Genomic DNA, 15,011 nt, shown 5'->3' with positions numbered 1-15,011 from the left:
TAAAGTGCCACAAATTCACAGATAAAACGCCATAAAATCAATTACATAACATGCAGGATGCATAAACAGCAGGTTTGCCTGAGGCCCCTCCACCTAATAACAAGGCTTTCTTCACGTCAACACTACAGGCTAACATGCATTTTTCAGCCGCACTGATGAGCACACGTGATTATGAAATCCACATTTCATCACTTACTTGCTGTTTCTACCCTATCCCAACGATAATTATTAAGAGAATTACATACAGGCATACGTGTCATTAGGAGGCACCGTAAAGTCAAGAAGCAGAGGGTGGGTGAAGAGGGGGGGGGTTACACATGGAGGCCCCGTGGGCTCCTGCATCTTTTTAAGTGTTGGTAATAAAATGTAGCCACCACCTCCAGAACAACTCCTGGCCAATAGGAACCCATTGAACAAACTTTTATTTGTCCTCAGAAAATCCTTGAGCATCTCCTGTGCCGCTTCTCTGCCTCAGTCCTCAACATGTGCAGGTAGGACTGACTTCTTGGAGGGGAATTTTCATCACCGTTGCTCCTTCTGCTCCTGTGAAATCACCGCTGTGCCTCGTTGCTGAGCCTGTCCGTCTCTCGTCACAGAGGGGATTGAAAGATGGCCTTCAGCCGCTCTGTTTCGACAAGGTAAATATCTCAGATAAGGTCTCTCTCTATCAGCAAAAGTTGGTCTTCCAGCTTTTAAAGGCATTTCCATAATAATGAACACTCATTTCAAACTGTGTGCTCTGTAATAATGTCCTTAAAATCTTCATATGGAAGAAGTGAACATCTACATTTTCCAATATGCTTAAAACCTGCTTCAGACTCAGCTCCTTTATGCGTGCAATGAGATCTGTAGCTTAACAGAGATTAAAGAACACTGCTCGAGGCCTTTAATGTGGCCTGAACACGCACTCATGCTGCCTTTGAACATCAACTGGTAAATTTTAACAAAGTAAAAGGGAAGAAAGCTCTTGAATTGGAAAAAAAACTTGGCATCCCATCTTTTCTTTTCAGAATCTTCATTTTAAAACAACTTGAATAGGTGAGATAAAATCGGATTACACCTTCAATATTATCACCTGAAGAGATTTTCCTTTTGCCTTATGCACATTTTCTGCAATTATCTAACTGAACATGACCAGAGTGAAACAACACAAGATTGCTTTAAACTACAAAGTGATCCATTTTGAGGTAATTGAGACAAACGAGAAAGCAAAAACCTTGCCAGAAATGTTGGCTCACTCTCAGCATCCTGGGAGCACTTCAGGGACATCACAACATGGGTGGCAGTGCAGGAAAACTCCCATCAAATGTTGATGAATGTCAGGGATTAAAGTAGATGACATGTCATTAACTAATTGACTGGGCTGATTGATGTGCTGACGGGACATTTACTGGAATATATCCGGGATTTTTTTTTTTCCCCCTGTTTGCAAGTGTTTTACTTCACCTTTGAACCGTGGAAGCATTCCATTTATCTGTGTGAAACCAGAGACAGGACCTTTAATCTCAGAGGATGTATCTTACACACTTTTATACTTACAGTAAAATGGGATTTAGATTTACGTTTGACAGAATTTAATCTTAGTATGGGGGTGGTATAATTTAAGAAGCTGTGCCGGAAGCTCAAAGCCTTCATTAAGACAGCTTTCAGCTTTATAATCCATCAGTTTTAAGATGGCTTTCATGTCATTATTTGCAGTAAAAAGAAAAAAAAACAACTCCTGAGGGTTGCTTCTCCACTGAAAGTTGCAAAAGTAGCAATCTATTTTTGCGAGGTCGTAGATGTAAAAGCCTAAATGTGAGGACAGATGCTCCCTGGAATTCCATGCTTTCCTCTTTAATGGTTTCAGGCTTTGTCTGCTTTAAGGTTGTCAAAATGAAAAGAAAAATGGTTGGGAACCACTTCTGCAGGCTAAGCAGAAGAAAAATACACTTTGGTGGGACTACATTTGATTATGGTCATATGACTATATTTAGTCAGGCACTGCTTTACAGGGGAAAAGACCCCTTACCTTACTGGGCGTAAACTACATGAGAACACTGATACCACCTTCACATTGTCTTTCAGATATTTGGTTAGAAAAGATGCTTTGAGATAAGCTGAGAACAAACTAAAATTCAAATTTCAGAAACCACCTTTTGCAGCAAACAGATTAGCTCTTATTTACTAGTCTATGTTTTTTTTTTATTTAAAAAATCGCTGATATTTAAAGTCTTCTTCTTTTCTGGCAGCGTTTTATTTCATGTTTACATTTCTGCGATTTTTCTACTAATTGAAAATGTCTCATTAGTTGAAAATCGATCCAGTGTAGATCTGTGTTAGAAGTTAAGTTTCTGGTCTTTATTATGTTTCAGAGCTGAGTGCTAACTCATCACTCAGATTCAGTAAAGTTTCCCAGCTAGTCAACTAACAATTTCCATGCTAGAGAGTTATATGCTTTTCCCAATGCTTTCTTAAATATTGTGAGCAAACAATACATTATTAGCAATATTTTTTGTTTCCATTGGTCCACAATGATTTGTTTCCATTGGTCCACAGGTTTCATTGACTGATGAAAAATTTGTCCTGAGAATGGCATGGCTAGCTTGGCAGTCAAAGTTACATTTATAAACTTAATAAGGTGACCTATTCTTAAATACCTGTTCATAACGTCTGAAACTAGCCCAAGACAAATAGCTAAACTTAGAATAAAGGACACAGGAGGAACGCTAGGTGTTTCTATGTAGTTATGTAGTTTAGCAACAATCTATAACTTACACATATGATAAACAATGAGCTTTGAATCCAATACTCCCATCCGGCATCGTCAGCAGGACTTAATTGTAGTTTTCTCTACCAGCTAAAATAATAGCAACCACCTAAGCTTCAGGTGGTTTTTCTGTGTTTACATAATCTGTGTATGTTGGTTTCTATTCCAACAAGTTTAAATAATCCACACATAAACACTGTAACTTATTCACGTCATCATATTAGCATGCTATCTTTAACATATTCAAAAATAATTATAGGTTAAGGGTTCAATAAAGCTTTCCTCTTGTCTAATTTCACCACTGACATGTTGTTGCAAAAGACTAGACTGTTGATGGATTTGTGTGAAAGGCAGACAGCAAACCCCACTGAGGATTTGTAGATGCTCCTTTAACTTGAAGGGCATAATGTTAGAGCACAGTGCTTGTTCTTAAGAGACCTGGCTGCCTTAGCCATTAGTCATTTTTCTGACAGTGCACACACACACAAACACACACACACACACACACACACACACACACAGTCTCATTGAGCAAGAGAGTTCAGACACTGCAGATGGGCTACGCCCTCAGAAACACCTCCACCTCATTTTTTTCTCAGACTGAAGGGCTGCAATCTCTGCATTTGGACAAGACTCCTCTCAGTCACTATCAGTCATGGTGATGATGGATTTCAGATTGCTGTAAAAGAGTGCTAATGCTAGTGAAAGTGTGGACAAAATGTAGCACCGCTTTGACACTTGTACTGCTGTGTAAGATCACCTTGAAACAGCTGCAAGGCTATTGTGGTCATCTATCATCTCACTTTCCAACATTTCAAAGTGCACAAAGAGATATGATCTGTCCCTGACTCAGTGTGAAAGCAGCAAAGTGCTGAAAAGTTATTGTTGGTTTAGTTTGACCTGAGTTATCAGAGACAAGGACCCCCAGTTTGTCTGGCTGAAAAAATAAGATAAAAAGGTCAAGATGATGACAAGTCTAGATGTCCTGGTCTCTGAACAAGTCCAACATTACTTCCACATCTTTCACACACTTAAGTGAAGTCTGAAAGGAAACCATATGACTTCTGAACATAATCAATCCCAGGATTAAGCTGCTGGTTTAGATTTAATCAAACATGTCATAGAAGAAGAGAGACAACAGGAGTGCTTCTCGTATATCCCTCAAACCAACAATGCTCATTGAAGGGAATACTTCAAATAAAGGTCGAGGAAGACCTAAGACCCAAAACCAGAGGTTGTCTTGTTTTCTGATCAGTTGACTGTCATTTAACTGTACACAGTCTACTTGTAGCCGTGTTAGCGTAGCTTGTTGAGCGGTAGACAGAGGTGGGTTTAAAATTCAATAAACTACAGTATAAAAATTATTCATTAATTACTTTGGTTTACTTTAGCTTTAGATAAAAACAAAACAATCCGAGTTGTAGTTTTCAGTCGTATTAACTTAAGTCATTGGTGACCAACCAACATCTCTTACTGCCCCCCCATTCAAAGCAGTCTAGAACCGGGCCCGTCAGTCATACCAATGTTTTTTGGTTTTAGGTTTTCCTCCACCTTAGTTGATGTCATTGTGTAGCATGAAAGATTTTTAAGGAGGTGTTCGAACATCCAACTGTCTCATGAAGTAGGTACGTAGGACGACAAACTATGACTTGAAAAGGAAAAATCCCACACATTACTCTTGCTAGGTATCACCAATTTATTAAACAAAATCACAAAGTTTTGGTCCCTCTGAACTTTTGTCAAGGGTGTGAGCTTGAAAGATCAAAAGGACAATGAATTTGGTTTGTTTGTTTTATCAAACTTCTACAAGTTCATTTTCAAAGCTTTTGTTACACACCTGCTACCACATGAAGACAGCAGAATCAGAAACATGCTGTAAGCTTTAAATGTAATTACTTATTTTCACATGGCAAACGTGAGCAAAACTCTTTTCAATGATTCACCCATTCACTCATATAGAGCATTATCATGGTTTAGCTTTCATCATTCTCCAAACGGTTTTCTCTTCTTTAGTATCCACCAGAAAAAAAAAAAAATATTAAAACTATGTTCAAGGGCTAAACTTATACTGCCTTCAAATTGCTGAGCATGCTGTGTGAATGGTACAGAGCTTTCTTGATTTAAAAAAAGGTGCCATCTTTGACCGGAAACAAGGTGGAGAGAGATCTGAAATATGCTAGCAAAGCTTAGCTTATGGCTTTTACAAGTCATAGCTAATGGTTTAATGCTCAAACGCCCTCTACAGTCGCCATGTTATGTCATAACTACCTCACTTGGAATTTACTGTTGGAAGGAATTCACCGTTAACTTTAATATTTTCTCTGAAAAGCAAAGCAAACACTATTGAAGCAATGGTGTGAATATGTCCTTTCTATTTATGAGCTCAGGATGAGCGCAGAGGACACAGTTTAGTGCTTTGTGTAATCCCTGCGGTGTCTTTATTGACTGAGACTCAAAGAGACTGTCAGAGAGAATTAGATGCATGACCAGCTACTGATTTTCTCAATCATTCCTCAACAGAAAGCAACTGTCACGTCTATTGATGTCGGCGTACTCTCCTGTCGGTTTGGCTCTGCTGTCCCTCCTTCTCGCTCCAGCACTTGGCCGTAAGTCACCCACAGACAATGCACAACCAATGACTCATCACAAAATCACTGCACTGTGTATTGCATTATTGCCACCAATGCTGTAACACATTTTTTTTCTTCTTTCTTTCTTGTAAATACACACAAAGAGGAGAGATGTTGATGACAATGCTGCGTGCTGACTTTTGCAGGGTCATTCTTTGTATCAGGACTCAGAAAATAAAGGCCAGAAATAGCAGACACACTGTGCAGGTCTGTTTTGTGGGATTAAATCAGATTAAAAGCCCACTCTGATAATCACAACAAGCCCTTTCTCTGCTGTTGTTTGGGGACACAAAGCTAACATCCAGGCACAGTGAGTGCCAGATACAGCATGTGTACTGCTGTTTTAAATTTACCTCACTGTCAGGGTGCACACACATGCAACTGCATGTGACATCTTAATTGTGGTTCATCTCCCGCTCATTGCACTAATGAGTGGCTTTCTAAGCGTAATGCTGCGGCAGGCAGTAACTTTAACAACTTGAGGCCCACATGCACAGTCAGACAAGTGTTTAGTGGTTGTAAATATGGGATTATAAATACCGTCTCACCACTTGATCTCATTTCTCAGCAGTTATGTTGGATCTGAGAACGGCTTCCAGATGTGTTTTGTTCATGCTGCTCACTGTAAATGAGCTGACTCAGGTTATTGACTAGGGGAGGCCCTCTGGCTGTCACCATCCTTGTTTCATGGAGTTCTTTGGGATGAGGCTTTTCCCCTTCAAAAAAACAGAAGTCTAGAAAGTCAGAGAGAGAGCGCCCCCTCCTGAAAGATTCCCAGGAGTTGATTCTCAACAGAATTAAATCTTTGAATTTTGAACTGCTAAACCTGCACCAAATACTAAACAGATGTTGTTTCAAAACTGAATGAGTTTCTCTAAAATTTCCAGATGGCCCTAGTTTTTATAATTGCTATGAAAAACAAGGCATAGTATAGATTTCTTTTAAAAGCTGAGGAATATTAATGGTGAAAGCTGCAATGAAATGACAGTGTGATGTATAAATGGTCGCAGTTTTCTCCAAAGGAGGCTTCAATCCTGATAAATCATAAACTTAAATAAAAAGGAAAGTGTCTAACCTGCCATATTGACCTGTCACAGTACCATTAGTCTGGCGACATGGTTTCGGCTACAGTCATGCAACATTAGCTGCCATATTTATCAACATTCTGTTTCCATCTATGAAGATCAATTTGGATCACAAGGACTGTCTGAGGAGCCTGCATTTAAAATATCAAAGACAATATGTTAGGTTTGTAGGCATGCTTTGGAATATGGGAATATGTCAACAACTGTAGTTTTAAGAAAGCCTCACATTAATGTGCATACATTGCACTGTGATGTTAATACTCTGTGACATTAAAGACCTTGTGTTTTCCTTGTATCTGTCTCCTTGAGAGCTCAAACTGAATAAAAATGACTGGTAATATATTGCATTTGTCAGCTTCTGCAGGCATAACAAGATTATTGTGGTTTTTTTTTTTTGCCCTATCAGAGCTAGACCTCAACCGATTGGATGGCGATACCGTCTGCCCACCAATGAGAAGCGGACAAGATGACCTTCCAGGTAACGACCTATGGTGTCCCTCAGTAAAAAGTAAAAGCAGTTGTTGAGGCTGCTGTAAAACCACAAACGTAACCATTGAAACACCCTAAAACCTTACATAGACTTTTCAAAGGGAGGTGGTGAGTTTAAGGAGTTAATAGGGTGGGCCGCCTCATGACTCAAGTCACCCCTTTAGATTTCAATGAGGCAAATAAAATGTTCCACTTGAGCCAAACAGAAATTTAGGTGGAACAATTCAAACTCAGCAAGATTATAATTGCTCACCACAGCCCTGTTTTAAACAGCACACACATCTGTGCACATCTCACTCTTCAAGAACATTAGGCATTGCAGAGGTAATTATCTTATCAGACCTATTATCATTTATCATTTTGACTCAGTATATTGCAATGAAACCATAACTATGCTCTTTTTCTGTGAAAACTTGTCTCAGCTGGCTCCTTAGATGGATTTCAATTTTTCTAATTTCTGCAAATGTTTGTCTTCTCCAGTAAATGTTGTTATCTCATGACTTTCCCTCCTATTCCACCATTCTCTTGAGATATAAATGGACTCTACCAACTGAGCCACAGCTGTGGTTACGAGTGATAAAAAACAGTTGGATACAATGCCATGAAATTAAGTACACACATTTAATATCCCTGTCAATTTAAATGATAATAATAGAATTCAAATATTTTCTATAATATTCCCTCCAAAATGTGTTAATTTTATTATATTATGGTCCTGCATATGTTGCCCGGTTTGCCAAAGCTTTCATCAAGTTTGATTTTGCCTAAGAGCCATATGAGCAATTGACAGGCAGTCATTATGGGACCAATGGACAATTCCATTGTGTGCCCATTTGTCAGCTCATTTACTCCGCACAATGGCCCAGCATTTAAAGGTTGGCTAGAGACATCAGCATGTGAGTATGTCAGCATACTGAATTTACCATGTATCTCAAAGCATTGGGTCACAAGCATAGCTGTGAACTTTTTGTCATGTTATTTGGCAACAAGAAGATAAATCCACTGCTTTGCTTCGACAAAATACCATACTTTATTACATCAGGTTTATGTTATATTAAACATGACTTCAATAAGAGAAAATATAGATAGTGCATATGCTAGCAACCTCAATAACATGTTCTTTCTGTCAGCTGAGGAGCAGGAATCATAATAAGATGAGACACTTTTCGTGCCTCCCCGGCTACACCAACATCTTTAGTTCTTCAATTTTAATTTGTAATTGACCAATAAACCTAATCGTATTATGAAGCTAATTTTTACATGATCCATTGTAGGTTTTGATCTGATAACCCAGTTCCAGCTGGATGTGATCCCTCTGAAAGGTGTGAGGAAGGTGGATGGCTCCACTACGCTCCAGGTCGCCTACCGACTCGACAAGGAGGCTAACTTCCAAATTCCAACCATGTAAGTACAGCAAAGAGGGTTTTAAAAGCAAAACAGATAAAAATACACACAGTGGTCTTCTGAGACAGGTGTTGCATTATTACAGGTCCAGCACAGATGTTACTAGATGGTGAGCAGCATATAATTGTAAAAGAAAGAACATGCCTGAACATATTTGGAATCCCTCAGACACAAAGCTAGACTAATGGCATTTTTGTGTTTGTGTGAGTTAGTTTGGAATTGGTAAAACACCCTCTGGATACTACTTGAAGTCCTTTGTATGTACAGGAAATATGCATTGAAGAGACATATTTCACCAAACTTTTTTGATAATGATATGTCTTCAGTAGTACAGTTATGTACTCCTTTAAAGATTTAGAATGACGTATAGCACTGGCTTCCTGTCAAGATTTTTTCTGGTTTTTAATTTAAGGGTAGGTGTAGCAACATGGCCGGATTAACCCTCCTTTGGATATGGGCAGAATTAAGATGTGGCCCCCTATAGCGACACCCACACCTTTAAAAAAAAAAAAGAAGAAGTTGTTCAGGGACAGTGCTTGAAAAATAAAGTAACACCAGAGGCAACTCCAGCCATTCAGGTAATAGTCAGGTTTAATTTAAAAGGGAAGTTTTTCACTTACATTTAAATTGGTGCCTTCAGAAGTCCTGAGATTATTCAAAATAAAATCAGCAGAGGCTGAGACTTAGTATCTTTGGTGTAAGTTCTCCTTGTCACTGAATCCTATCTTTTTCTGAGTCCTTCCCAGACAGACTACTACCCATATCTATAGAGTACTTTGCTTTACAACTCAGACGTTAAACTAGAATATCTAATCTTGAGCCCAATTTCACCTTCTTGTAATAACTGTGACATCATCCAGGTCATTTTTGCTGACAAAGCTCCAAGACCTCAAATACATTATACAAATGCAGAGGCTTAATGGCAGATTAACTTAAAATTGTTCCATTGCCCTTAAAGTTATTTATTATGTGAAAAAAATATTGAAATATCAACAAGTTATACTGTCTTTGTTGTGATTATTTGAATACTTTGGCAAGTTGAGTTATTGGTGAAACAAGATCAGTACTCAAAAGGGTTTCTCCCAAAAGAAATGCTAAAATAATGCTAAAAACCAAAAGCTGTCCAAGATATTTCGACTTGAAATATCCCTAAAGTTGTATGACAAATTAGAAATCTCCGCCAACAGACAAACTGGCATGTATATCACGAGTAAACCTAACAGCATGTGTAAAACTGGTAGAGTGTCCTTGCTTTTCATTTGATAAAATCACCATGAAAAAAATGACAAAGAGAAAACTTGGGGCCCCTTGAGGTCTGGGTTTTTGGGACAGCTTGCCAATTTGCACAAAATGCAACTCTACATAGAAACCGAATTCTTTCAATATAGCCATCAGCACTTGTTGACACCGATTAAAGACATGCTTTAGATGAAATCATTTGAAAAACTGGTTCTGTACAGAATGTGCAGGTTAGTGACTCTAACACTTTACATAACCAAAAGACATCTCTTGGCGTTCCCAAGTATTCTAGCTGTTTTGGCTAATCCAGTTGCCTTGGCCCAGATTCTTTTAGACCCTCTTATATAACTTGATGGCACCCTGATTCTACGCCACTCAGGCCTGTCAAAGAAAAAGTAAATACATGTTTATTTCCTCATAAGGTCTAGTGGCACATTCTGGGCTTTGAAGTCTACACCCACCAGTGAGCTTTATGCTTCACTTCTTCCCTTTACTCTGGAGGGCAAGAGCAGCACATACTTTACACTTTCTCACCTCAGGCAAAGCTACAGCGTGGTGTTCATTTGTTTTATTGGCGAACAGGAAACTCCTTTTATTGCCTCACCTTGATCGTTTACAAGATGGTAAAAGTCCAGCGGCAGCGCCCATCTATGAACGCACCACCTACTGAGAATGTGGCTTGTAAAAAACAGCCCAGACTGGGGATGCTAACCAGAACTGCATTTGGTCACTGAAGCAGTGGTTAATGAATTGAGGCTACCTTTTACACAGTATCTCATTTACAGTCTAATGGCATGCCTTAACATTTGCCCTTGTTTCTTTAAAGCACATAGACTAAATGTAGTTGTAGTCAACTATTAAAGAGGTTGATGGGACGGCCTTTGAGTTGTTTGAATCCATGTCTTAGACCTAATTGTTTTCAAAGTTTTACTGAGTGATGTTTATTTTATTGATAGGTTAATTTAAAAAAAATAAATCTATATTTTATAAACTTTCTGGCTGAGGAAAGTCTTTAAACCCTTTTTGAGTGTCATTTGATGCAAGTTTGTAAAAATATCCCCTTGATGTTTGACTGACTGGAAAATTCTACCCTTATTCCTCATCTGATTGGAGTCCCTGTGCTTATTTTCCCTCTCAGGCTGAACTTTCCTCGTGGCTTCCCTGACGAATACTCCTTCATGGTGACCTTCCGCATGATCAAAAACACAGTGAATAAAGTGTGGAATGTCTGGCAAGTTGTGGATGAAGATGGCAACAAACAAGCCGGACTAAGGCTGAATGGTGACCAGCAGGCTCTGGAGTACTTCCTTATGGGCGCTGATGGCAACCTGCAGACTGTCACCTTCCCCGGCCTCTCTGTGCTCTTCAACACCAAGTGGCACAAAGTGATGATTGGAGTGGAGCGTGACCAGGTCACTCTGTACGTGGACTGCCAACCTGTGGATAAGAAACCTATCAAGGGCAAAGGCCCTGTCAACACAGAGGGAGACACTCTTATTGGCAGGCTTGATGCTGATCCCGACACCTCCGTAGTGGTAAGAAAGGATGGAGGGTTTGCCTGCTGCATTTTTATCATGTTCACTTACTATCCTTACATGCTCTTTTTGGAAGATGAAATAGTGCTTTCTGCACATAAACACATTCAGGTTTGTATGTGTGCTGAGCTCTGCTATAATTCTAAAGTGCTGCTGTCACAGCACAGCTGCTCAGCTGGGTTCCAGTGGAAAAAAAATAAAAACTTAATCCCTGCAGAAAATAGCATTGGTGGAAAATTAAGCTCAACATCCCACACAGGGCATGGATTTACCTCTACAAAGAAATAACTGCAACACAGCAAAGCAGTTCCAGTTTATAATGCAAACATAAAAAGGATGCATAGAGTTGTATATTACTAACATTGACATCTTTTTTTTTTCAGTTTGAGCTCCAATGGATGTTGATTCATTGTGATCCAAAGAGAGCGCAGAGAGAGAGCTGCAACGAGCTGCCTGCCACCGAGGTACAGTTACAAGAATCTGCTCAGCATCTGCTGTGGTTTGTGGTTTTACTCAGGTTGATAGGGCTCCCAGCATGCTGGAAGCAAACAAGGCAGAAATGCTGAGATGGAGTTGCAGAGGTGTAATAAATACCCGGGCAAGCAGTTTTTCTTTTATACAGGAGGGCAGAGGTTCATCCAAAATGATTTGCAAGTTGAACATTTAAATTTTTTTTTTAATTTAGTTGTCAACAGTACATTGGAGTTATAGGTCTACAAGCATTTCTGAGCTGAGCTGCTAAGAACCCTGCAGACATGATCTCACTGGCTGTGTTAATGTGCTCCTTAATGCATGGAGCCAAAACACAAATGCTAACTAGCAAGCTTTAGAAACGAAGAGGAAGTCTTGATCAAATTAATGGTGAGAACAGAACCTTACTTGGACCAGATGTTTGTGGTCACAGTTTAATTTAATTTCAACACAGACTGCAACATGTGCCACATCTTCTGTAACATGAAAATGTACCTTGCAAAACACAACAATATGGATTTGCATGGTTCATTCCAAGATTACTGCACTGACTTTCCTCAGACAAGAATAGGAATAGTTCAGACAGTGATTAAACAGGTTTTTTTATTATTTAAAATGTATTTGGCTTAAGAATCTTATTTAGAAGAGTGTCCTGGCAAAGTTGGTTGATATGTCTAAAGTTTGTTTTCCTACTGCAGGAACTTTACTTGCTGCTGCCTGATTTTCAGCTGTCAGGAATGCAATGCAACACCTGCTGCCTGCTGTTTATGGCCATTACATTTAAGCAGAAACAGCATTTTCAGATGTTTTGCTATCATGATGGTTTAGTGTGAAATTGCATGGCAGGTGAGAAATCACTTTGGGGGAACACTGACTGTTGCAAGGTGGAGACAAAGTCAAACATAGTCTCCCTGTGTAGTTGCTAAACATCCACTTTAAAAAGGCCTTTGGCATTCTCTGGATACCTGTACATTGATTACATTTCTAGAGGGACCATAATCTGGACTTTGGGGAAACCCACAACATACCATTTCAATGTGTTTCTCAAATTACTGTTGATAATAACAGATGCAAATTAAAACGTTTTGCATGTCAAACAGACACACAAGTTAGCGTCACTTTTAATCCTGGTTAGGGCGTTGGTTCCCTGAGATCTCAGAGGCGGCATGAGGCTTTGTCTCCTCTGAGCTTGTCAAAATAAGTTTTGCAAATGTAAGTATAATCATGAAAACACACTCGCAAGATACAAAAAAAAATCTATTTTGGTGAGAACAAGTGCTTATTAGTGCCTATTCTGTTAAGAATTTAGTCAATGAAAACAAAATTGATGTTCATTTTTTAACCAATGTTTCACTTTTTGTTCATGTGAGTTCTGGGGGTTCTCTGCTTTCTTATAAGTAGGGGGGGCTCCAAGGACAAAGGATGGGAACCACAGGGTTAAGTCCTAGGATGCTGGACCCATATGTCATTACTGACTGCCCGGCTTTTCTACCTTTTTACTGTATTTCTACTGCTTTACTAAAAAGCAGCTGCTCCAGGTGTCTAATATTGTTGCCGATGGAGGAGTGAGTTGAAAGCCTGTTTGAGACACTGAGGGCCATATCTGACAACATTTTTGGGGACTGCCCATGCTGAATTGTAGCCCTGAGGGTGTTGAGCTAAAAGTTGAAAATTTATTGATTAGTGGTTTTAATGATATCATTGTTTAAAATCAGTTGGTTCAAGCTAATGGTTGCACAGGTCACATTTGGTTTATACATGAAGGAAGTGCTAGTTAGTTTTTAATTTAGTTTTTTAGATTAAAAAAAAAGTAGGTAAAGTTTTAAATCTACTTTGGCATAAACTTTTAGTTAGGGTTAAATAGGCTCTGATTGGCCAATTAAGAAGAACTTCAGCATGTATCTTTAAAGTAACATAAACAATGGGGATCAATTTATCTTTTCTTTGTTTTAACATTGTCTCTTTCATTTGGCTAAAAAAATGTTTTCTTTAGCTTCAACATTGAAGGTGGCTCAAGGTGGCTGCTTGAATGTTTATCCAGTTCAAACAGCTTATACAAGACTGTACAGATGTTAGCGTACAGTCTTGTTTGTTTTAAATTGACACACTGGTTGTGTTACAGTGAACCTGTTTCAAGTTCAGCTCAGTAGTCACAAGGAACCATAATTCCTCCTACAGCCTTTTTCTTAAGGTTGAAAGATTGTATTTAAGATATCAAATGCAGCAAGGGTAAAGGAGTGAAAATCAACCTTTCAGAAGATTTTAGATGGTGATAGCAAACAAACACACACAAGCTTGTGCATGCCACACACTAAAACATGCACATACTGTAGACAGACATAGGCATACACACATGTGTTGTAAGTCTGTTTAAATTTAGTTGGCTTTTATGTCTGAGTAATATGTTTCACGTCAGTTCAGTTTTAATGAGATTTCTGCCTATTGAATAATACTGTAGCCTATAATGGAAATGCCACTCTGCTGTCTACCATCTGATTCTGAATAAGTCTGCACTACTCCTGTTTTTGTTCAATCACTTCAAGATGCAAATGTTCTACCCACTCTAGGCGGAAACATTTCCTGGCCTGGTGGGTTCTATTAGATTTCAGGCTAACATTTCTGCATCCAGCTGTGAGGTGGTTCTGCAGATGGGGAGTGTTGGTACTATGGGCTGTACATTCGAACGACAGCATGAAATACTCACTCCTATGATTATGACCTGATGCGCTTCTGCTGACTCTTATGGTGAGGGTGGTGTAACTACTTTCACTAACTCCTTTTTTTCTGATTTCTCTTGCTTCTTCAGATGTATGCCAATGCTGAGGTATTTATTTATCTTTTCTACTTCCCTTTGCTTTCAGATTTTAAGCCAATAATCTACTTCAGTGCTTCAATTGCCTAATGACCTCATCTCTTTGTTCTTAATCTTATTTATAGTGGTGGTGTTTTTTTGTTTTTTATACTATTATGTGATTATTCTTTGAATCTCAAAAAATGTGAAACATGTCTGCAGACCATGTTACTTGCCTTTAAATTACATATGACCGTATGGTCCAATGATTTGTCATTTGTTCAGCTTTATTTTACTAAAATAAGTTGGTAATTTATCATATAACATTAATTGTACATATCATTGTATATATTGTAATTGTATATATCATATAACATTAATTGTAATAAATCGTATTGATGATAACAAAATAATTTCATTGTAATTTCCTGATTGGATGTCTCCACTCTCAGCCTGACAGATCACTCCAAGGGCCCCCCGGAGCCCCTGGCCCAGAGGGTCCTCGGGGATCTGCAGGAGAAAACGGCAGGGATGGAAGAGATGTAAGAATTTCCTTCTTGATAAAAGTTATTCTTCCTGCAAACCAGAACAGTCTTTTATTGTCTGACTTGTTTCTAT

General features: G+C 38.9%; 1 protein-coding gene across 3 annotated transcripts in view; it reads left to right on the top strand.

Moving 5' to 3' along the window:
- Window positions 1-448: 448 nt before the first annotated feature.
- The window catches only part of LOC109991750 (collagen alpha-1(IX) chain-like), a 29,893-nt gene continuing 15,330 nt past the window's right edge, over window positions 449-15,011 (top strand). For 2 of the 3 annotated variants that reach the window (XM_065948048.1, XM_065948046.1), the window contains exons 1-8: window positions 449-638; window positions 5,270-5,355; window positions 6,871-6,942; window positions 8,228-8,357; window positions 10,735-11,131; window positions 11,515-11,595; window positions 14,409-14,426; window positions 14,846-14,935. In XM_065948048.1, coding sequence (XP_065804120.1) covers window positions 610-638; window positions 5,270-5,355; window positions 6,871-6,942; window positions 8,228-8,357; window positions 10,735-11,131; window positions 11,515-11,595; window positions 14,409-14,426; window positions 14,846-14,935 — 903 coding nt within the window. In that variant the 5' untranslated portion in view covers window positions 449-609. The remainder of the gene's footprint in view (window positions 639-5,269; window positions 5,356-6,870; window positions 6,943-8,227; window positions 8,358-10,734; window positions 11,132-11,514; window positions 11,596-14,408; window positions 14,427-14,845; window positions 14,936-15,011) is intronic. The other variant, XM_065948047.1, reaches the window with a different exon arrangement.

This window comes from Labrus bergylta, chromosome 19 (genome assembly GCF_963930695.1).
Source record: "Labrus bergylta chromosome 19, fLabBer1.1, whole genome shotgun sequence".
Taxonomy (NCBI): domain Eukaryota; kingdom Metazoa; phylum Chordata; class Actinopteri; order Labriformes; family Labridae; genus Labrus; species Labrus bergylta.
Note: the sequence above shows the minus strand (reverse complement) of the source record. Positions and strands in the feature narration are given on the sequence as shown.